The sequence below is a fragment of the Pituophis catenifer genome, unplaced genomic scaffold (assembly GCF_029215685.1).
Source record: "Pituophis catenifer annectens isolate HBS135680 unplaced genomic scaffold, rPitCat1.0.hap2 SCAF_2, whole genome shotgun sequence".
Lineage (NCBI taxonomy): Eukaryota > Metazoa > Chordata > Lepidosauria > Squamata > Colubridae > Pituophis > Pituophis catenifer.
Genome location: NW_027256882.1, coordinates 99312158 through 99337464, shown reverse-complemented (window position 1 = coordinate 99337464; position 25307 = coordinate 99312158). Strand labels below are relative to the sequence as shown.

General features: G+C 37.9%; 1 protein-coding gene across 3 annotated transcripts in view; it reads right to left on the bottom strand.

The window, feature by feature from the left end:
• Positions 1 to 22834, bottom strand: part of RASGEF1C (RasGEF domain family member 1C) — a 44839-nt gene extending 22005 nt beyond the window's left edge. Inside the window, exons 1-6 of one of the 3 annotated variants that reach the window (XM_070933881.1) lie at positions 22655 to 22834; positions 21253 to 21375; positions 16728 to 16865; positions 16116 to 16118; positions 5009 to 5221; positions 3136 to 3210 (exon numbers count right to left, since the gene is read on the bottom strand). In XM_070933881.1, the coding sequence (XP_070789982.1) occupies positions 3136 to 3210; positions 5009 to 5221; positions 16116 to 16118; positions 16728 to 16865; positions 21253 to 21375; positions 22655 to 22834 (732 nt within the window). The remainder of the gene's footprint in view (positions 1 to 3135; positions 3211 to 5008; positions 5222 to 16115; positions 16119 to 16727; positions 16866 to 21252; positions 21376 to 22654) is intronic. The other 2 variants (XM_070933882.1, XM_070933883.1) reach the window with 2 other exon arrangements.
• Positions 22835 to 25307: the final 2473 nt, after the last annotated feature.

Sequence of the window (25307 nt, the reverse complement as noted above, 5' to 3'; positions counted from 1 at the left end):
TACTTCCTCCTGGCAGTATAACATCTCTTCACATCTCTGCCTGACTGACAGATCGTGGCCTTTCAGAAAGTCAAGGAAAGGTGGGTGGGTACTCCTGAAGAATATAGAAAGGAAGGCAAGAAAAGCTGTAGGTATGTTCAGTTTGTAACATGATATTACTACATTTTAACAGAATAACAGAGTTGGAAGGGACCTTGGAGGTCTTCTAGTCCAATCCCCTGTTCAAGCAGCAGACCCTATACCATTTCAGACAAACAGCTGTCCAGTCTCTTCTTAGTGATGGAGCACCTACAACTTTTGAAGGCAAATTGTTCCACTGGTTAATTGTTCTCACTGTTAGGAAATTTCTCTTTTAATTCTAGGGCAGTGATGGCTAACCTTTTTGCCATCGCGTGCCAAAAGCGGGGGGAGCACAAGGGGGGGGATTGCGCATGCCCACACCCATAATTATATGTGCCCCGCACATGCGCGCACGATGCCCCCGCACTCCCCTTTTTTGGCATGCAATGGCATGGTGGGCCCGGTCCTAGAGAGGCTCTGGAGCCTGGAGAGAGCAAAAAACGGGCTTTCCCCACTCCCCCCCAGGCCCTCCGGAGGCAGGAAACAGCCTGTTTCCCTATTGCTGGTGGGGCCAGAAGGCCTGAAAATCAGCTGGCTGGTGTGCGCATGCATGCTGGAGCTGAGCTCGTGTGCCCACCGATATGGCCCCGTGTGCCACCTGTGGCACGTGTGCCATAGGTTTGCCATCACGGTTCTAAGGTTTTTTTAAAAAACTTTTTTAAACTTTGTAAAACTTTTTTTTTTTGTTAGATAACATTTTTCTATCTGAAAATGTTTTTTTTTTAAAATGAAAATCTATGCCTTAATCAAAGAGCAGAATTCTGGGCTACAGAATTTCTAGATAATAATAAATATCAGTACTGAATCTTTATATTTGCCAGGTTAGGAGAGGAAGTGGTAAATGCAGTATTTCTCCTGTATTGCAGCCCACCAGTCCTGCTTTATGTTACTGTTCCTTTCATGTTGGGGAGAGGGCAAGTTTGCAAGCCTATGAGAAGAAGAGAGTTACAGGACTACAGCCTGCCAGCCCTAACCATCTACAAAGACACATTTCAAGTTTATTTGAAGCCAGCAAATAAATACATAAACAAATTTGCAGTTTTTCTCACGGTGACCGCAAAATAAATAATGCAGGGAAGTATCCCAATTCCGTTTCAGCTTTGCATTGAACTATTGCATACCCGGTTCCTGCTGTAAACTTCCATAGAAAATAGGCTGCAGAGACTGGAAGGCTTCTGCTCATTTTCAACCATTCCTTTATTGGCACAGTTTTCTTCAGAAGAAATTAAATAAGAGAAAGCTTCTTTCAACAAGAAGCCGATTGTTCTTTATAATTAATTCAATTTACTAGGTGGTTCTAAATTCTAAATTGAGCCACTCATTGGTTCATTGCTCTTTGCCATGGTTGTTGGCTCTGTCTTTGAGTTCTCTGTACCTCCCCCTGGAAATCCTTGAAGGCAGATAATCTGTCAATTAATCAAAATACAGAAGATGCAGACATCCCGGATAACCTTGGCAAACACTAAGGAACTGGTGAGTAGATGGGTTTTCTGGAACCTCTTAAGATAAGGGAAGGAATCTTAATCATCACATATGCTTCAGATGGTCGCTTCTCAGGAGGAAAATGCAGGACAACAGTTTTCCAAAAATTTGAGCACTAGCAGACAATGGGATCATCTTGCCTGCAACCACAGCAGAGACTTTTAAAGGACACTAAGTCACACACCTCATTTTCTAATTACTTTTCGGAAATTGCTTATTAGCTACTTCTAAGCTATTAGAGATCTTTGGAACAACAGGGTAGAAAAGTGTTCATTGGGTGAGTTTATCTTCTACTCTGAACAAAAGAAAAATTAATTACAAACTGAAGAACTTAAATAATTTGAAATAAAGAGCAAAAAGCTAAATGGCATTTTTATCTAAGAAGTTATAACAAAATAATGGGTCAAGATAAATTTTGAATATTGACTTTTACTATAAGATTTTGGAATTAATTATAAAAAATAAATAGCTTCTTGTGGGAAACAGAGTTATTTTGGTTATTTGACAAATTGCAGATTGTAACAAAAGAGAAGTGATAATTTTAGAAACTGAACACTAGATGAAGCTAAAGATTTTAAACAGAAGAAAAAAATGACAGCCTGATGTTTGCTAATACTGGGATTTAGAGAATGATACAAAACATTATGTCAGAAATATTAAAGAGATCTTTTAAGAATGGAATTAGTGGTTAGTATGTACAATATCAGCGCTGCCAGTAATGATGTCTGCTTCTATGATAGATTATGTCTAAAAATGGTAATGAAGGAATGACAGATATGAAACAATTTTTTTCTGATAAGATAGACAAAGTATAGAATATGGAACTACAAATGACAGGACAAAAAAATGATTTGAAAAAGGATACTTTACTGGATATACAAAAGAAACAGGCTAATTTTTTCAAAATTAAAAGGGAAATATAAGTGACTGACCTGGAAAATATTTTCTTATTGAATCTACAAAAATGGTTTATTAAAGGCTTGAAGAAATCTCTCTGAGGATATGAAGAACTGAAGAGAAATCAAATCCTACAACAATGGTATGATTGTTAGATATAAAAGGAAGGAATAGAAAATGGGTTTATTTGATCAAGGTTAAAATAAGACATTTTGTTGCAATGTTCTGGCAACCCTATACAGACTTTTTGCTGATAGCAGGATTGAAAAATTGATGTTCTCTCTTCTTGTTCCAAGTTTAATTTTATATTGGTTTTTACTACTGTAATTAAAATACTTAATAATGTATCGTGTCATCAATAACTATTCTTGAACTTAATGAAACAACTGTGCCATGTGTGCATTGTCAGCCTAGAAAACAATATCTTGTCTTCCAGATTTACACATGTATGAGTTTACATATGTGGGAACAGTGTAATATTTTGTTAGAAGATTCATTTCATTTTGTCTGTAGTCATGCCCTAACTTATTTCCCACCATGGGGAAATCATGTATTCATGCAGTTGTAGATACTATAAGCAGGCATTTAAAAGGAATAATATGGATTAGACAAAAAGGAAAATATGGACAAACATACCTTTGTGCTGTCCAAGGGATCTTTATGGCCAAATGCTTGAACAAATTCTTCAGGACCAATATGACTCAGTCTTTCCTTTTGCAGTAGATATGAGAGAATAAAAGAACACCCCTGAGAATCAAGTGCATTGATTATTTACAGTCCCTAAAGTACCACCATCTAGAACTGGGAGTGGATTTTAAAAGTGATTTATCACCATTGGCTGATTGGCCTCTTCTGGTTTAATCACTATAAGTAACACTTATGGGCAAGCTCGGGTTAAAGTAGGGGCTAACTGTGTGGCAGCCCCGGTCCTCAGTCCAAGTGTGTCAGGTCTATCTGGTGGTATATCATGTTTTTCTATATCACACTTCTTTATAATACTTTCTGTATCACTATAGAAATGTTATGTATGTGAATTCAGGGTAGGAAATTTCCCAGAACCAGAAAAGACCCTAATATCCCATATATTAGGATATTGATGAATAATGACATAAAGAACCATAGAAACATGTTATATATTAGTGTAGTGGTTAAGTCTAGAAACTGGGATACCAAAATTCTAGTCCTGTCTGAGGCACAAAACCAACCTTTGGCCAATCACTCCAATCAGCCCTAGGAAGCAGGCAATGGCAAACCACTTGTGAAAAAAACTGCAGAGACTAGCCCAGGCAAAACTGACTCAAAGGCACAAAAACAAATAAACATAAAAGCAGGGAAGGTTAAGGGCTTAAGTAGATTGGCTTCTTTTAAGTTTAAGATCGTCTTAATACTTTTGAGCTTAAGGTATTTCATATGTACAGTGGATATAGAACGTCTACACACCCATATTAAAATGCCAATTTTTTTAAGATGTAAAAAAAAATCAGACCAAGTTAAATCCCTTCAGAATTTTTTCTACTTTTAATATAACACATAAGCTGTACAATTCAACTGAAAAACAAACTGAAATCTTTTAGAGGGAAAATAATATGCATTAATTAATTTAGCAAAAAGCTACTGGTCTGTTGACAATGTTCAGGGTCATGTCTGCCCTTCAAAATTTATATAACATCACCACAATGTAATCTTTTGTCTAGTTCTCTCAAGAAGAAAGTTAGAAAGGACAAATGTACAGAAACGTGAATTGGTAATATTACACTGGTGTTTCTGGCAGCAACAAGGAACAAATTAATTAAGAAAAGGAAATGCTTCAGGTCGAAATAAAAAAAGATTAAAGGGGAGATGCAAGCTCAGAAATTTAATCTATTTTTTTTTAAAAAAGCAAATATAAATGAAAAGTGTTTTCTCACAACCCATTCCCATTAAAATCCCACCTTTCCCCATTGGGAACTTGTTACTTTTAATCAGCAACTATGGGTTGATCATCTACAAGAACCCATCTTTATGTATTTTTCTGCAAACATTTAAATACATAATAGAAACAATTAAAAATCAACTGTGATACATGATTTAATTTTTCACACTCCAAACTGCATCAGTTGGTATCCAGCACAACCTGACCATCAGCCATCAGATGATCTAGTCTAAACCATCTTGACCCCTTTATTGGAAATGAATTGGATTGTCTCTTAAGGAAAACGGCAGGAAGAGTGGCCACAATTGTTCCTTCCTGGCTCCTGTCTTCCTAGTTTTTTTGCTGATAGAATTCAGAGAATATTAGCAATGCAGATGGATTTGCTCTGATATTGCAATATTTGAATTCTTATAAATGAGGTGGATCCCACTGTCAATAAATGAGCCCTCCTGGATGGCAGTCAAACAGAATGACAATGCAGTTGACTCAAATATTCATACGTTTTAGAAGTCTCAATAAGAATTTTTCAGATTTTTTTCAGAATTTTTCCTCTATAAATAACCAGGAGACGAAACCAAATATTTATTATCCACTTACCAGTTCTACATGAGTTAGCTGTTGGGCCAAAGTATATGGATCACTGCAGACATTCAACATTTCTCTTTGGATGGAGGGAGGTTTACTTTTAAAAGCTACCACTTTATCTGAAATAGCTGCACTGATTTTGACTATCCCTTCCTGGCCATGGTTAAGACTTGCAAGCTTCTGATTCAAGGTTTGTAGAAGCTGATTCATTTTTTTCCAATAAGCCTGATGTGGAGAAAAGGAGGAAAGGGACAATTACACACTCTAAGTAAAACATTTTTAAATGTTGGGGAACAAATCTTTTGAATCAATGTTTCTATTCAAGAATGGAATGATCAGACATAGATTAGAATAATTTTACTTCCAACCATCTATTCTAGAATATCCAGTCAATTTAATTATAGTTCCACCCTACGTTCCATCTTATAGTTGTCCACCACAAGACTAACGTCTAGCCAGAACATTTGTGCATTTGTGCTCAATGCCAATTGAGCTCACTGACCACAAGGTTAACATATCGTATTTTTCAGAATATAAGACGCACCGGAGTATAAGACACAGCTTAGTTTTGGGGGAGGAAGATGGGGGGAGAAAATTCTGCCTACAAGGTATTCATCCGGCTACTGTCCTTGGTCTGGTCAGCTTCAGCACATTAGTTTGCTGGTTTTTATCCCCTGCTTGGGGATAAAAAACAGCTTCTAAAGCACAAATGATCTTTGGAGAGAGAAGCAATGAGAAAAGCAGACAAAGCATGGAGATCGCTTCACTTGCTAGCACCTCGTTAGAGTTGAAATAAGCTTCACAGCTGAGAGTCGGAGGGAGAAGGCAAAGTGCTTCACTCACTAGCGCCTCGTTAGGGCTGAAAAAAAGCTTTGAAAAAGCTACATTCAGAGTATAAGATGCACCCAAATTATCAGCCTCTTTTAGGAGGGAAAAAAGTGTGTGTTATACTCCGAAAAATACAGTAGCTTCCACCCCAATATCCTCTGTTTTACCAATCTCATGAGTCCTTCTCATTTTTAAAATCTCTTAAATATGGACTGTTGATCATTTGAAACACATGTAGAATATCTTATGCAAGAAATGCCAGTGAAATACTATCATTTAGATTGTCATGGCTGATTTATATGTTTCACACAGAGACCTCAGTATTCCAAATACAAATACTTACATCTGTAAAACATCCCATAATGTTGGCAACTGTGCCATTTTGAATCATTTTACCTCATATACCACTTATGATGTTCATTCAATGTAGCGTTGTACTGACATGAGCAAAACATCTACAACACTTCTCTTAAATTACTTGTCCTATCACTTATGGCACCATGGTATTGAAGCTGCTCTCAGTTATCAGGAAATTATTTTGAAAACAAAGATGAAACAGATCACAGGTGGTATGGGTTACCCGTTATTTAGTGAGATATTCAAATTAATCTAATACAGCAGTTGCTCCCAATGAAGCAAAAACAACAAAAGCCCCCAAATTAATTGAGGTTAATTCTATCAATATGGGTTCTTAAGATGTGCTGAAGTTCAGAATACAAAATGAGGCAGCAATTCTGTTCTGAATAGGCTGTTGATTATAGATGTAAGTATGCCCAATATTTTGAAAAGATTGGATAGGGATAATAGCTATCCGGACTAAACAAACAAATGAAATTTTTGTGGTTTGGAAATCAACCTCATATTGAGAAATACACAGACACATTTTTTCAGTAATTTCTTCATGCATTCCATCTCTTTAGCAGGATGTCTTTGATCTGTCCTTTAACTGATTTTAATCTATAGATCTGCATTACAAAAATCTGGAAGATGCATAGGGGTGTAAAAAATGTGATCAGCCATTTGTTTACTTATTGAATTATACGCCAGCCTTAAAGATATGGAGAACTACAAACCTGTTATAGAAATTGGCATCTGAGAAGATACATTATTGACTATAGCTATAGTTTTACTATCTGTCTGCCTGCCTGCCTGTCTGCCAAGAAAATTCAATAATTGCCAACATATAAATTATGTAAAGGTTTACTGCCCCAAAGCTATTTCATTGAAATGAGGCTGATCAAAGTGTTTACATTATACTCATCAACGGTAAAATTAATCAAGGTGATTGAAAAATCTGAACTGCAAGGAAAAGGAATCATGTAAAGCTTCTAAATGACCTATAAAGACAAGACTAAACAATGGGTGGACTCTTAAGAGAAAACTTATTTAATACTGGCCTGTGTACATTTACAGTCTCCTGTATTCTCCATAAACTTCTGAAGGATGTTTAACAAGATTTGAGAGTTGGAAGGGAAGGCACTGATAGGAAAATTCACTTCTGAAGCAGTGGCTCATACAGCTATGCTCTGAGCCTTCTTGTTAAAGTGGACATGAGTCACTGTGGAGCAATTGATACAGAAGCCATCAGCCAGGTCAATGTAACTAGTGAGGCAGGTCACAGACAGAAAAAACCTCTGTGGATTATGTCATCTAGCCATATGACTAAGAAGAACACAGGAAAATACTACCACAGGCATTCTGCAGACATGAACTGCCGATGCTCTGGATGGCTGCAAATGGGTACAGGGGTGGGATCCTACTGGCTGAACAACTCTTTTGCTGAGTGTGTGCTTTGTGTGCGCTGTGCACACATGCACAGTTTCCTTAAAATTGTACTTTCACGTTGCAAACAAGGAAAGGAGCAAGGAAAACAGCTGAGGAGGCCCAATTCAATCTGCCACGCCTGATCAGCTGTGCTTCAGAAGAACAAATAAAGGTCAATATAACCCGGAGGTGGGTGGGCAGGCCATTCTCACAGCAACAGAGAACCAGTTTGCTCTCGGAAGGAAGTGTGAACAACCGGTTTCCCCAAACCGGTCCGAACCAGTAGAATCCCACCACTGAATGGGTAACTGTGGATGGCTCATCACAACTTCCAGAAACACGTAATGAGGCCAGCAGTCTTGATGTTCTATTGGAAATGTAATGAAACCTCCTGGCTCCCAGAGTTTGTTTTTACTAAAGATCCCAGTTGGAGTGGTAACTAACATAGTTTTGAGCAACGAGGGTCAGTTCAGAAACTATTTCTAGTTATTTCTTCCCCTGAGACGGCCCATGAAAAAACCCTGCCATACTTTCCCACCCTGAACTCTATAGGGCATGGGTCAAACTCACGGCATCATGTTGCCGTTACATGACATTTCGTGATGTTTTTCCCCTTCATGGAGCTGGGGTGGGCATGGCCTGCATGTGACTCATCCGGCCTGCGGGCTGCCAGTTTGACACCCCTTCTATAGGGTGTTATATTATTACTGTTGTTAGCTGCACTTCCAGCCAAACATTTTGACTGGATTTGGCATTTTTGTCCGAAGGACCTGGGATAGGCAGATATTGTTGCTTAATAATAAAGAGATTGTTGTGGGATGTAAGCAGTTCCAAGTAAAGCTGCCTTTTGCAATTGACTGGTGGTGATTTTGTCAATGCCAATGGTGTTTGAGTGATGTTTCAGATGCTTTAGAATTGCACTATTTTTATTGGTACTATCTTTGCATTTTTTTGCCACAGTCATTCTTCTTGCAGGTTCTTATATTTTGTGATTTTCTCAGTTCTTTTTCTTTGATTCTGTCTCCAAGGATTGAAACATCCGCTTTCTAGACATTGTCGTCTTTTTAAACAATAGTTAAGTCTGGGGTGTTGTTTCGCAGGTGCTTGTCTGTTTGAATTCTAAAGTCCCAGAGCACTTTAACATATTCATTTTCCTATTACCTTTTTTATTTTGTGGTTCAGGAATAGATCTTATTTGTAAGTACCGTATTTTCCGGCATATAAGATGACTGGGCGTATAAGACGACCCCCGACTTTTCCTCTTAAAATATAGGGTTTGGGCTATATTTGCCGTATAAGACTACCCCTCTTCCAACGCACACCAAATAAAAATTAAAAAACATCAACTGGCTCACCCACAATGTAAAAGCAGCTGTGCTAGACCCAAAATGGCCCCTGCAACAAGCAGGAACCTCACATAGCCACAAAAAGGCCAAAAAAACAACTTTCACACTTTACACACACAAAATTCCACATACAGCTTTGTGAGATTTTGTGTGTTTGTGTAGTTAGAGTGAAACACTACAGAAACACACTAAATCTCAGAAAGCTGCACAAATATTATTTTATTTTATTTTATTTTTATATGAAAGCTAAATTTAAAACTTTCTAAACTTTAAATGGCTAGGTCTAAAAAAGAACAACTAAAAAAAAACCCAATTAACTATTTTTTTTAAAGCTCCCAAAGGGGAAAAAAACTTACCCAATAGAACAGGGGTCTCCAACCTTGGCAACTTTAAGACTTGTAGACTTCAACTCCCACAATTCCTCAGCCAGCTTTGCTTTGCTGGCTGAGGAATTCTGGGAGTTGAAGTCCACAACTCCCTGCTTGCTTGATTGCAGGCAGGGAGTTGCTTGCTGATGGAATGGATTCAGGCAAGCGAAGCAAGGCAAGCGTTGCGACTAGCAGCTAAGGTAAGCAAGCTGGAGGGGGAAAACTTTTTTCCTTTTACATGGCTCTGGCGATCCAAGCTGAGTTGCCTGATTAGCAGGCAATCAGCTGGGATTGTCAGAGCTTGGATTGCCAGAGCCATGTAAAAGAAAAAAAGTTTTTTCCTTTTAAATGGCTCTGGCGATCCCAGCTGAGTTGCCTGATTAGCAGGCAACTCAGCTGGGATGGTCAGACCTTGGCTCATCAGAGCCTTTCGGGCTGGTCTGCCTGGTTACAGGAGAATGACACCCGGCGTATAAGACAACCCCCGACTTTTGAGAAGATTTTCATGTGTTAAAAAGTCATTTTATACGCCGGAAAATACAGTACCAGTATTTCTTGCATATATTCCAATGTTCCATTGTTGTTGCTACTTTGTCATGTTTCTGTTTGTAGACAGTCTGTGTGATCTTCTTGTGGCAGCAAACTGGATGGTCCAATGTTTCTTCAGCTTCTTTGCAGAGATGGCATTTGCTGTCTGTTGCTGACTTCTCTGCTCTGGTGTGATATGCATTTACTCTTAAGGCTTCATTTTTGTGCAGACAGAATTAGCTCCTTTGGTGCTATGTCTTTTTTATTGACAATGGTTAAGTATGGGGTATTATGATTATGCATTTAATGAATCTACAGTAGGTATCCTCAGATCTAAAACCGATGGCCTCTTAAATTTGTATTAGTTTACATTAAATTGACTATTGTATTCAAGTTTTAATGTTCATTTCTCTCCAACAGTTTCATTGCCTAAAGTATCCATAAAAATCAGTCATGTTAATACTTCATTGAGTGGTAAATGTTTTATGAAATGTTTAAGTTATTAGTCTGTTCTCCAGTGCGATCCCTACAGCTCCAGTCTCTGTCTTGTACACTCACTCTCGTTCAAGTTTAATGCTATAAAAATACATGGGGAGTAACACACAAAAATTATATTCAAATGAATTCACAAATTACCCCAGTCCAGGGCTTGTTGAAGAAGCCAGGTTTTTAACACTTTCCTGAAAGTCAGGAGGAATGGAGCTAAATGGATTTTGGAAGCAGTGGGAGCAGTGTCAGAATCTAGTCGAACACAAACCCCAAATACCCCCTGGATGGAAACTGCTCTGTCATGGAGACTAATTTCTACAAGAAGTACATAGAAGAAAAGGGCCTTGTTCAGCAATAAAAACCAAGGAGAGCTTGAATACTAATGTATAGGATACGTTTTGACCTTCACCTTCAACTCTGCTGAGTGCCAAATGTTGAAGGATACATATGTTCTATTGGCACGTTCTTGTACATGATCAGTCTGATAAAGATCATGTGTAGCATAAGGGGTCAAACTTTGGATGACTGGAAGCTACTTTAAAAACCACAGGGGGCATAGAATTCCTCTCATTGTTTGGATTAGAGGGTTAAGAATGCTTTTCAAAACTGTAAGAGATGATTGGGCTGAGCCCAAAGGAGGAGTCAAATGCATCATCAGTCATGAGTCCCTGCGTGCGAGATCTAAGTCCTTGAATGCCTTTCTCAATTCCCACTAATTTCTCTTGATCGTTAGTAACTCAGATTCTTGTACAGAGCTGAAGTTGCAATAAATCTTTATACTCATTTGAACTGCCTGAATCTCCTGTTTTCCTCAGCGCTTGACAATTAAAAAAAAAAAAACCTCTTCAGTTTCTGTTTTCTTCCTCAAAATGGCAAACAAGCACACATGTCCAAAAATGTACTGCAATCCTGGGGTAGGGGTGTAATCTGAGGGAAGGGGGTCCAACATTGATTTGGTTCTGGAACTCAGGTTGCCCATCCCTGATAGTGAAAGCTCATGGAAGGGGATAGGGAAGGCACATATGGAACATACTTGGGAGAGGGATGGAATACACACATCCTGTTGTTTACATGCTTATACATACCCAATTGCAGGGCTACTGAAAAAGGCAAAAGGGCATGGCCTTGAATGAGGCACACATGTGCTTTAATATAAACAAAGCTTACAAAATCTATTGATTAGAGTTGAATCAGCAATATTCTACAGGGGTTAAACAGGGGTTGGTTCCCTGTTCAACTGATTTCAGGGTGAGCTTTATCTTTTATTTTATGAAGAAAGTCCTGAACGATCCCATTGGCCAAACAAATTTAACTTGCATTATTTTCTTTTTTTAAAAAATAGTTCATGTTAGGTATTACTGTAGAGGTATCCTATTAAATCCAATTTCATTTAAAAAAAATTTAATATCCAGATCAGAAATGTTAAAGCACTAGATGTAGAATAATCTAATTAATTTAATGTTATTAAACCAAAATAGAGAAATTCCATGCTGTTTGGGGAAGAAAGTGACAGGGTGGGCAGAATGATGAGATGAAAGTATTCATCACAGCAGGGAAAAAAATATGGATGCTGTTTTTCTTTTCTGTACTTTAAGCCAAAGCACATCATTCTTAAGTAACAATGCATTTAAAGATGATGGCAAGCCCCAGCAGGCGGCTTAGGAATTCACATTTTAATTAAGTCTTTTCTTTCAAAATGCAAAGCACAACTCTTGGCAAAAAAAAAAAAGAGAGAACCTTTTTAGTATGCTACATACCTTTCTAAGCACTGCAAGGAGCCTCAAGAAATGGATAAGACCACGAGCAGGAAAAAATATTGTTGCGAGGTATTATCAGCAAGAGAGATAATGAATTCAATGACCGTAGGATTTTTCTGCACATCTGATTCTGAACTGCACTTTTTTGTTCAAATAAGCATAGGCCTGCCAAAGCCAATTAACTACTGATTTTGATCAAGGAAAGTGACATACTCAAAACCCACAAATATATCTGCTATTCCAAATGAAAGAAGGGAATGCAGTAGAGGCTGGTTGGCTTCTGTTTGATATTCTTTGGCTATCTCAATGATCCAGCATGTATCAACATTATGTCTCATGTTAGTCTTTTCTAAAGTCAGGTAGAACATCTGGCTCTAACCTGCATCAGATGATTTCTAAGAATTACTTTGCTAATATATGAAATTTTATCATTCATTCATTCATTCATTCATTCATTCATTCATTCATTCATATTATTGGCTGCTCATCTTACCATAGGGTAACTCTGGGTGGCTCATAGTTACATAAAAGCTAAAACATAAAATGTCAAAAACAAACAATAAATAGACATGTGGGGGAGGGTGGGGGGAGATGGGATCTGTTATTACTGAATCAACCACCTTCATTGCACTGATCCCCTACTGGTGCCCCAAGCCACATCTTCAGCCCCTTACAAAAAGATAAGAAGGTTGTACTGTACTTGCAACCTTAAGTCTTTTTTTTGGTACTGATAGGTAGACTAACTCTTTCCATTTGTTGGCTGCTGTATCATTCTTTGGATTTGCTAGCATGGTTTGCTAGAACCTTGTTTCTGCTCTTGGTGCCTATTTTTGTGTTGTGTATATATTTTATGGAGCTTTTCAACATGGTAATGACCAGAATGCCAATATAACATCATCTTTTAGTAGTAAGGATTTTTGGAAATAGGAAACACTAAGGTATGTAGAATATTGACATATTTACTGTATAGTATTTCAGTAATCCATTTCCATATTTTGATCTTCTTTGAATCAGTTACTATCTGTCTATTGATATCTTCAAACTCCAGTTTGAGACTGGAACGTCCTTCTGAATCCAGAGTGCTTTTGAGAAATTTTTCTTGTTTTTCCATGATTGTTTCCCTATCTCTACAGATATCATTGTAATACTGTTTTAACTTTTCTGACAGCTCACCAAAATTCTTTATTAAATTCTTTCCTAAGAACTTAGTCTTTCTTGGTTTTAATTTCTCTTCTCTTTCTGTCATTTCCCAATATGTACTGACATTGAGTTTGCTTTCTTCTGATTTGTAGACTTTGATAGTCTATCTTTCATGACTTTGATTTACCCCACAGCTCCTTAGTTGCCTCTCTTAAGGTTCAAGACTTCAAAGTGATTCTTGATGTTCTCCTTGAAAATGGTGAGTAGATGCCCAACATTCAAGTGTGAAGCCAATTGGTTTACTTTTCCAGCTTTACCTTGGTTTGGAAATTGAATCTGATTGGTTTGTGACCTTGGCCTTTGGCTGTGTCTTTGTTATTAGAACTGAGTTCTTCCATCTCCTTGTATCAGTATAGTTAATTCATTTTTTTTGTGTATTGTCTGGAGATGGCCATGTAGATAGGTATTGTTTTGGTTTTGCTAGATGTTCTAGTCATAAAGAAATCATTGGAATAAGTGTTATTTTATCTGGGTTTCTTTCTGCCCAAATAGCTCCCAGCAAATAAATCTTTGGCAGTATGTGTATTTTGCTTCCTTTGAACTCTCATAATTATGCTTGCATCCTTTCTTTGTTCAGATTGACAGATCCTGTTTAATGGCTGGCCTCTATATCTGGCCTGATTCCCAAAAAATCCACAGGGTAAATAGTTTTTCCAAGGAACTCAATTTTAGGAATATGTGCATGCATGCACATATATAAATATGTGTGCATATGTGCCATAAAAGACTTCTGTGCTAACCTAACTCACATTTTAAAAATGTACCCATTGTTGTTGCTACTACTGGTTGTTAAAATTTTATTTCCTGTTCCTTCTCTCACATGTGAGGCTCACCACCCATAGCTCCTACTTTGATGTAAATCAAAGGCTGTCATTTTACCCAAAACAGAAAACTAACATGTTTTTATTTTACTCAGCAGGATAGGAAATCAGAATTTAATAAACCTGAATGCCAACACCTCTATTGGTGGCAGAGTAAACAATAATTAAATAAACCAAAAATATATGTCAGTATTTCATGATCCTTCTAAAATGCCATTGGATGAGAAAGGTTGGGTAGAAAGAGGTAAAATCTTGAAAAGCAGATAATTACATAGATTGGGACAAGAAACAGCATATAATGAGTATATAATAATAGAAAAAAGAATCCAAAAGGAAAGCATTAAAAAATCACCTTCTTGCCATAAGGCTGGCAAAGTGAGAAGAAAAACAGAGTTAAATGTACTTAAGAAGGAAGCCCTGTCTGTCTTTCATCTGAAAAACAGCAGGAATAGAAAGCGTAGTCAGTGAAAGCCAATGTAGAAAAGGGCATGAGATAAATTTGATATGTTTCATTCTAGTCACTCTCTTTCATTTACCCAATGAGTGAAGTATAAATTGCTCAATTTCCAGGGTTATAATACAAACAAATTCAAAAACACAGCAATATATATTTGTTGTTTTTTTTTAAATGGTCCTATCAAGGATTCAGAGGAGCCCATCTCATTTAGTTCTTAATAATCAAAGTCTCAGTATCCTTCTTTCCTCTCTCCCCAGTTTTGGCCCCATCAATGCCAGCCAAATCTGTTTAACAATGCCAATCATCCTAGACCCATATCTGCAGCCCCAAAACTAGACAATCATGCTCGCAGCCAATGAAAATGCACTTCTTTATGCATGTTCCTATGGTTACACTGAAGAGATTGAAGAGTTGCAATACAAAGCTGGGCCTTTTCATCACTGTTTTCTTTTGTTCCTTCCTTCCTATCTGTTCTTTCTGAATCAACATGTGTCAAACATAAAAGAATGTCAAGCCTCAAAAGCAGTAACTATCTATACCGCTTCTCCATCTCATTCCTGCTGTCAGAAAATCACTAGGTAAGCGGGCCAGATATTTGAGATGAAAGCCACCAGCTATGAAAATAACTGTGATAGAAATAGGTGAGGAGACAGATTGCATTGCATCCTAATGCTATTGTTAGGTATACAAAAGATTATTCAATTAGGGATCAATTCTAACAGTGATTAGGACAGTTCACCCCAATATTTAGATTTTTATTTATATATTGATTGTTTGGTAATTGATGTTATGTATTTATGTTGTACAACACCCAGAGTCACACTGTCTGAGTTGAAAAGCCTTATACCTCTTGAAATACATAAATAAATAAAAAATAGAAAACATTGCTATTATACAAGCTGGGCCAAAAAAGGATATAACTAATTGAATATGATTAAGGCTGCTAGCCATAATGATGGAGAAAAGCATTTAATTAAGCACTTATGCCCAGTTCCTTACTGATGCAAATCTGTGATGGAATGTAGTCTGGATTCCCAGGTGGGAGAGGGTGCATTCTAGAGCAGGGGTCTCCAGCCTTGGCAACTTTAAGCCTGGCGGACTTCAACTCCCAGAATTCCCCAGTCAGCTTTGCTCCAGGCTTAAAGTTGTCAAGGTTGGAGACTCCTGTTCTAGAGACAATTCAGTACAAATACTTTGTGCGAGAGAAAGAAGGTAAAGACAGCTCCTCCCTAGTAGTTCCCATAGTATATGATTTATGGAGGGGGTAGTTTGCTTTAGTTTGGCAAGATACTGTATAGGTGAGGAACAATAAAGACATCTGCTTGGAAGAATCACAGTCTGTTTATTTTTTGGAACCTGACATAAAATAAGCTTATATATCACTATAGAGAATCATGTAGTATAATGGTCAAGGTATTGTACTAAGAGCAGAGTGATCCAAGCCCTAGTCCTTCAACTTTCTGTCTTATTTTCCCCAAACAGCAAAATCTGATTAGTAATGTTTAATATCAAAGGTCAAAGAATGAGTTCCCTAAGATCCAAAATCATTTGATCTAGAAACTTGCTTTTACAACAAATTTGTTTCGCCATTTGTGGAAATTCTCCAGCCTGTGCAAACCTTTCAGTGGTCAATAAGGATAGGGCAGTTTCCTTTTTTACAGGCATCTGTCATAAAAAACTTTTGGAAATAACATGAAAAGGTCTGACTGTCCCTATCTCAATATCTGTTCAGAATAATATTATTCAATTTAGATACAGGTAATAGCAATAGCACTTAGATTTATATACCGCTTTATAGTGCTTTACAGCCCTCTCTAAGCGGTTTACAGCATCTTGCCCCCAACAAACTCGATCCTCATTTTATCCATCTCAGAAGGATAGAACGCTGAGTCAACTTTGAGCCTGGTGAGATTTGAACTGCCAAATTGCAGGCAGCCGGCAGTCAGCAGAAGTAGCCTGCAGTACCTGTACTCTAACCACTGCACCACTGTGGCTCCTAATAGTTAATAACACCCCATCATTGCCACCCATCACATCATCCATCCATCCATCCATCCATCCATCCATCCAGCCAGCCAGCCAGCCAGCCAGCCAGCCAGCCAGCCAGCCAGCACCTGCCATTTATCTTGGTGATATAAATTCCCAGCATATCCCTACCTGTGATCATCCTCACCTCATCACATGGAGCTATCCGGTGGATGATATCTTTCAAACATCCAATCATCTTTTCTTCCTGAAAATCATAAGGAAATGTTTCCGTCCATTCTGTTAACAACTGTAAAATTTTGGGCCCAAATTTTCTGATCCGTGCCTAAAATAGAGGTTAAGGAATGAAAGATGAAAAATAAAGGGACGTATATCAGGAGAGAGAGAGAGAGAGAGAGAGAGAGAGAGAGAGAGAGAGAGAGAGAGAGAGAGAGAGAGAGAGAGAAGGGGATCTTAATTTAAAATTAAATCATTTGCAGGATTCCTGGAAAACTTATATATGTGCAATAATCATAATATGGATGATAAATTTCCTGAGATTAGGTAGGGATGAGTGAATCATTCAACTTTCCTTCTGGGTTAACTTTTTTAGTAATATTTAATCACATCTTAATTCATTTTTCCATTAAACCATTGGTTTTTTTTTAATCTGCCTTTTTTATTTAAATCAGCATTTTTTTTGTATTGGATTTAGCAAAAATGAAATTTCTCAACCATTGCTTCTTTGGCTACGCCTAATATTTGACCGTCCATGTTACACAGCTAAAAGTTTGCCTGGAAAGATTTAGTTTGAATCCAACAAGTCTTTGCTGATATAAATCAATTTAGTATTTTTCCTAGTCTCTATTTTTAATACATTTGTGTGTGATTATGTATGATGCATTGTCACTTCCGAAGTATTTTTAGAAGTCATTTCAGCAAGTTCCTTTGAAACAGCACACATACCCATTATAGTAAACTCTAGATGAGAACAGAAATTTTCCTCGCATTGGCCTCCAAATGAAAGGTACCCTTTAATCAAACAAAATTATATTGTGTGTATTGAAGCTTCCTGCCTTTTCCACAAAACTGGTCAGTAGGGCTATTTTAGTATTTGGTCAAAATAGGTTTCAAGTAAACTATCACTGGACGTAATATAGCAGTTAAAGACTTTTAAAAATGTCAAGGAAATAGGGACCATGCATTCTCTGCCCCCCTTTTTTCAAGTTGTCTATAAAATACAGGTAGTCCTTAACTTAAACCACATTTGACCACAATTTTTGTTGCTAAGTGAGAAATTTGTTAAGTGAGTTTTGCCCCATTTTACGACTTTTCTTGCCACATTTGTTAAGTGAATCACTGCAGTTGTTAAGTTAGTAACACGGTTGTTAAATGAATCTGGTTTCCCCATTGATTTGGCTTGTCAGAAGGTTGCAAATAGTGATCACATGACCCTGGGACACTGCAACCATCATAAATGTCAGTCAGTTATCAAACATCCAAATGTAAATCACATAACCATAGGGATGCTGCAATGGTCATAAGCGTGAAAAATGGTCATAAGTCACTTTTTTCAGTGCTGCTGTTGTGACTTTCAATAGTCACTAAGCAAACTGGACTACCTGTATTGCTAATCCAGGGCTGATGAAAAAAAAAATCCTTAGGATACAGAGGACAAGCACTGAAAACTCCTATCACAGTGAAACACTGTATGATAAGAAACACTGTTTCTTATCATACTCTGAACAGCGTAACTTAGCACATGCCCAAAAATATTAATGAGTTTGTACACCTTCTTTTGCAAAGAATCTCTTGCCAGATCTCTTCCTTTGGAAAGCTTCTCTTACTAGATCTTCCGGAAAGGAATAACCAGGGGTGGGCTTCAAAAATTTTAGCAATGGGTTCTCTGCCCAGTTGCTGGGTGGGCATGGCCATGGTGGACGTGGCCTAGTTGGCCTCCTGCATCATGGCGGGTGGGTGGGTGTTTTTGCCCTCACTGGGCACCTGAGGTTTTCCTCAAGCCTCTGGGAGGGCGAAAATTGCCTCCTCAGGCTCCGGAGGCCCTCTGGAGGCCGGAAACGAACTTCCAGTAGGCCTGTTTTTCGCCCTCCCTGAGCCTCTGTGCATGCCCTGCACTTACCTGCATCCAAAACGGGCCGCATCGGGACTCCTGGGAGGGGTGGGGTGAGCGGGGCCAGCCAAGAGTGGGATTTGGGGTTTTTTCGAACAGCACAGAATCTTAACTAGAGGTTTTCTCAAACCCCTGCGAACCCCTAGCAGCCCACCCCTGGGTATAACGTCTCTCTGGGTGTCTCTTACCATTTGTTGCTTCTTGAGAGCAAAGTAAAGTGCCAGGAGTGTTGGAACAGGGGACAGATGGAACCTTACTGCACCTTGTGTACCCATGCATTATACATTTACGTATTTTACGACTGACTTTAACAGAAAGACAATTTAGCAATTAGTCTATTTTTGCATTTGTTATTATCCTGCTGCATCTTGCTTAGAAGGGGGCCAAATCTTCTCGCTCTCTTGGGGATCTCGGTTGCTGAAAATAAAATTTTCTGCTATCTCAATACACCTGCTTGGTCTATGTTGCATGATTTAGAGATTTAGTGTCTTTAATGAGTGTGCAGTCATTTTAGCTATTTTTATATTTCATTTCTTCTGTTCAAAGATTATATGTACAGGTTTGTATGTCTGCATAAGCTGGAGGAGGGAATAAACAGAATGATCAAGATAGAAGAAGTGGAGACTGTTAATAAATGAATAATAAAGATGAATAAAATTTTAACAATAAGTGATTCTTGAAGATCTGCTGTTAACATTTTCTGAGGAATTTAACAGTACACCCTGTTTCAATATGAACAATGATTATACGATTTGTTGGTAGAGTGTACAACATTTACTATCACTCTTTATATCAATTCTTATTTTCAGGGACAGAACTGCCAAATGAATCTGCCAGCCATTGCATGCAGCTTTACAGAAGAAATGTTTCTGTTAACAAAGCACCGCTGACCCTCAAATAGAGTGGCAGGAGGAGAAATGTCTGTAACTATAATTTCAAAGAGCAGTTAAGTGCCCTGGTATTTCAAATACTGCTACGAGGACTCTAGCCACTTCTTTAGCTACATAAACTGAAGATAGTCCATGGTGCCCTTTGTCATAAGGCATGCATTTGTCTTTAAAGTTCTGCAAGAGTGGTTGTTATTTCTGCAGCAGGAGGTAACACAACAATTCCTCCCAATGTTTTACAAGCACCCCATTAGCTCTTATAGAAGCTCAGCATGTGCAGAGAAATAATTTGGGATAGTTGCATTGTGTTTTTCAGAATGAAACAAGGGACAAGTACACGTAGATCTTGACTTACAACCTCAATTAAGCCCAAAATTTTCATTGCTAAGCATGACGGTTGTTTAAGTGGGTTTTGCCCCATTTTATGAACTTTCTTGCAACAGATGTTAAGTGAATCGCTGCAGTTGTTAAATTAGTAACATGGTTGTTACGTGAATTTGGCTTCCCTAATGGCTTTGCTGGTCAGCAGCTCAGAAAAGGTGATCATATGATTCCAGAACACTGCAACCGTCATAAATACATGCCGATCGCCGAATGTCCAAATCTTGATTATGTGACCATGAGGCTGCTGCAACAGTCATAAGTGTAAAAACAGTCATAAGTCACTTTTTTCAATGTTGTCGTAACTTGGAACCGTCAACTAAATGAATGGTTGTAAGTTGAGGACTATCCATACCTTATTGCTGAAAATGCTACAAGGAGATTATAGTCAAAGAAATGGAGCAAATGGGGCAATTTCAACACAGGCCTTCTGCGTACTATTAGAACAAAGCTGCACTCTTGGGGAGCACAAGGGCTGTACAGAACAGGATGATCGAGCAAAATCATCAGGGCAGCAGTTCTACACAGATTGGGACAGGAATTTCTGCTTGTTTTTCCTGAGATTTGAGAAGCAGAATTTTGGGTTGAATTTGTTTTAAGCATATTAAGCCTACTTGAGGGCTTACCTTATTATACTGTTTGCGATTTCATTATTAAAATGGCAAGAAACAGTGCAGTAATTTTCAGCAATTACAGTCAGGAGAGGCTCCAACAACTACAAAAAAAATGGCTGCCTGTGGCTCTGGTTCTCCACATCTGACAATTACAGCCAAACCATTCCCAAATGCATTTATTTAGGTAGGCACCAGACAGAGAGCAGTATTTCCAAATACAGATGTATTAGCGTCTAATTGTCATGTGCGTTTTTTGCGAGCAGCTGTATGCTGCTCTGGGGAGCTGAGAGTGATGGGTTGCCTAAAAAAATCCAGCTTGTAATCAAAACCTAAGGCAAAGGAGATAAGAGGTGACACAATAACACCAACTCATGAAAGAGTATAATTGACTCTTATTCCCTGGCATCCTAAAGGCTCTAAGAAATGAAATGGACGTCACCTGGGAAGATTAAAGATTAGAAAAGGAAGAAAGAAGGATACATGAATTACAGCTATACTTTTACTACGTGGAGTTTTGCTGCCAGGCATGGAAGTCCTATTTGAACATGACAAACCTTTAGGATTAGAAAACTCTCCATGGGGACAGAGGGACATATGAAGCAAGGGAGATAGAGAACAGATACAATAGGAAGCTTTCTCCCAATTCACTGTAATCCCGTCGTCACACTGTGAATGCTACTCTTACTCATTTTAGCACCTGCAATCATCAAATGTACCAACCTTATCCAGCACTGGGTCATCCAGTTGCTGCTGCTCGATGCACTTGTGACAAACACGGGACAGAAGTTCATGTGGTTCAATGAACAGTCTTGAGCTCAGCAGGAATGTGAAGATATAGGCCTTCTGAGGAAAGGAAACAGGAACATTGATCTAACAACAACTGGCTAGAGAATTAAATATGCCAAATTCTTTCTCGAAGGCAGAAGGTCATTCATTTATTTTGAAACAGAATACCGCGGTTGCAATCTCAATCTGTCTGGATGGAATATAAACAGGGGACACTGTATTGGTGTATTTGGTATGAATTTTTTAAAGCAACTTTATTAGATTTTAAAATAAATAAAAACTAACAAGGATTAACAATTAAGAATAATTCTTGTTTTCTTTTTGTTGGCATTCTCTATTACCTAGACTCTTTTGGGATGGGAACAGGTTATAAGTACTATAAAATAAATATACAAACAAGCAAACCAATGGCCAACTGATATCAATATTTAAAATGGATGGGCAAGAAGTCTACTTCTCAATACAGAAGTCTTTTAAGAGTGATAAATCATGCTATGTTCTGTATAGTAACTTTTCAGAAATAGGGATTGTGTTTTGGCTAATACAGAAGAATAACATCCACTGTTGAAGTTCAGCTACTTGAAAACATATTTGTTCTTGGCAGTGTTCCCACTGACATTAGGGACAATAACTATTTAAGATGTTCTCTAGTTAGGAGATAGTTTACTAATTTATCATTGTGAATAACAATTCTATGCCATGAAAAACAAACAACCCAAACCCCTACATAACAGTGATGCTTAGAAAAGTGCACACATATCAATTTATATTTCTGGTAAACATCTACACAAACGACACAAGGCAAATGGAACAGAAGACGTTACTGTACAGGTAGTCCACAACTTACGACAATTGAGCCTAAAATTTCTGTTGCTAAGCAAGACAGTTTTGGAATGAATTTTGCCCCATTTTATCACCTTTCTTGCCAGTTGTTACCTGAATCACCGAGTTGTTGAGTTAGTAACCCAGTTAAGTGAATCTTGCTTCCCCATTGACTTTGTCAGAAGGTTGCAAAAAGTGATCACATGACCCTAGGACACGGCATCAATCATAAATACATGCTAATTGCCAAATGCTCAAATTTTAATCATGTGACCATGGAGATGCTGAAATGGTAGTAAATGTGAATAACAGCCATAAACCACTTTTTTCAGTGCAGTTGTAACTTTGAACGGTCACTAAATGAATGGTTGTAAGTTGAGGACTACCTATATGTTTGTTTGTAACTTGCGTCAAAAGAAATTTTCCTAATTAAAAGATTGTTGAAAGCTTGCAAAAAGTGACAGTCTAGCAGTTCATCAGAGCAAATGGCAGTTCACAGTAACCAAACATTTACCTCAGGGTAGTAGTCAGCTGTAGGTATAAGGTGTTGAATTAAAGCATCAAGAGATGCTGAGGTAAGGTTTCCATCTTGAAAGATCAGTCCTCCTTCATCATCTTCTTTGGAGGGGTGGAGGTGATGAGGGCTGAAGCCACAGGAAGTAAACATGCTGGCAGAGCTCAGCGTTTGGGGCATGCCCTTCTGGAACAAAGAAAGTACAGATAACATCAGTCAAAGGTACACCCAAAAATTGCAACAGAGCCTGGGAATAAATGAATGAATGAATGAATGAATGAATGAATGAATGAATGAATGAATGTAAGGAAACACTTGCATTTGAAAAAGTTCCCACCATCAATTGCACTGAAGAACTCTAACCAGTGGAATATAAAATACGAAATAATCATACAAGTAAAACATCATAATCATCAACAAAGAACATCAGCAAACTATTCAAAGAGAAAAGTCAATTGGAATAAAAATGCCTTCCGCAGCCAAAAGGAAAATAGCCTTAGATTAGGGAAAGACAGATACATTTATTTTTTATAGCTTATCTTCAAATAATGCTGCTTTGCTACAGTTATGAATTTGGCAAAAAAAATAATAATAATAACATGAATATCTGTATATTCAGTTTTATTTAACATATTGTAATATATTCTGTATAAAACATCTATTTTTAAAAGCAAATACACACATATCTTTGTATTAGTACAATGGCAGCACAAATTTGGGAAAGGCAAACACTGATGTTAATCTTGGAAAGTTTTATATTGGGTTTGTAGTCTTTCAAATCCACTGGTTTTGCTAACTGAATAGAATTTCATTATCTTTGCTTGCAGAATATATAGTCATTTAAATAGTTTCTTAGATCTCCCTTTTCTCCCTTTCTATATAGATAGGGGCATTTGTGCTCTTCCTGACATCTGGCACTTCACCAGTTCTCCAAGATCCTTGAAGATAATACATTGGGGTTTGGTCAAAACCTAGACAGCTCCCCCAGTTTCCTAGGATGCAAATAATCTAGTCCTGGAGATTTAAATTTAGTCAAAGTGAAGAAATATCCCTGACCATGTTTCTCTCAAACTCAAGCTTCAATGCTGCCCTTTCATCCTGCCCTTCACATTTTATTGGAAAGTATTTTTTTTTTTGCTGTTGTTGAAAAAGATTCAACCATATTAGGAGTTAAGAAGTGCTGTCTTTTAATAACAGAATATTGTTATTTTTACAATAACCCTTGTAAGAAATTACAAGGGAAACACCTTTTACCCTCTTGGTGATATAAAAGCTTGAATATTTTGGGATACACCAATTTGCTCTCTCTCTCACACACACACTTCCCCTGGCACAATGGGTTATCTTGTGAGGTTGGCGTAATGCCAATGATGGTCTCTCAACCACCATCCTACTGTTTGTCAAGGATATAATGAGGACCTGTACCAACATGCATTGCTGTCACTTTTTAAAACAGCATAGGTGGTCCTTGTTTAATGATTGGTCACTTAACAACCATTCACAGTTATGGCAGATGCTGCTCCCCCCTCCAAATTATTTATGACCCATCTTCAAAGTTATGACTGCCTCAGCCACCAGTAGTCACAATCATATTTTGGGCACTTGGCAACCAGTTTGCATTTACAACTAGTTGCAGTGTCCCAATGGTCATGTGAGCACAATTTGCAACATTCTTTATTGGGTTTAGGCAAAAAAAAAATGTCCATTTGGAAGAATGTATTAACAACCACAGTAACTCACTTTATGACCATCATAAAAAGAGTTGTAAAATCAAGACAGGTTGTGTGGTGACCTGCTTAAATAACCACAACCACTTATGACCAAAATTCCAGGCTCAATTGTGGTTATTACGCAAGGACCTATAATTCATAAATACATTGTCAACTATTTTCAGTATTCCTACCTTTTCTTTTGAATAGATGCAAACTTGTTGGATCACAGCCACGTTAACCTCTCTGCTGCCCTCCAAAAGATGCCCAAGCATGACTATTGATTCCCTCAGTCAATTTATTCAGATTGAGTTAATGAGCTGCTGTCTGTAGCCCAAGTCAAACTGCCTAAATACTACTTTCCTTGCTCTTGATTGAAGTGAAGCCTTGCAGAAGCTCATCCAACCTATCACTGCAGAGCTTCTATTATTTCAGTGGAATTGGAAGCCAGCTTTTTCACCTGTTATTTGTGGATAATATATTAAAGATCATGCTCAATTATATTGTGCTGGAAAAGGAAGTTAGGAAGGAAGGAAGGAAGGAAGGAAGGAAGGAAGGAAGGAAGGAAGGAAGGAAGGAAGGAAGGAAGGAAGAGGCTCCCCTGAATGGAGCTCTGCTGCTAGTAAATACCTGATCCCATAAAGGTGATTTCTTTGCTAACATTATAAAAGTGATTTCCCATTGCCAATATACTAATCGGTTTATCTATGTAAACATGTAAGCCATCACCATATATTAGTTAACATTCTTTAGGCTTTGACACATCTTAGCTTTTTTCATCCCAGATCAGCCCAGAGAACAGGTTGCTGCCATCTACTATAGCAGGGCCTCTATTTGAATCCACCTTGAGATTAATAGGCCACTGCTTTCTCTCAACTTCCATTTACCTTCTGCCTAAAAGCAACTGCGAAGATTTGTTAAGAAGCAAAAACTCAGGATACTAA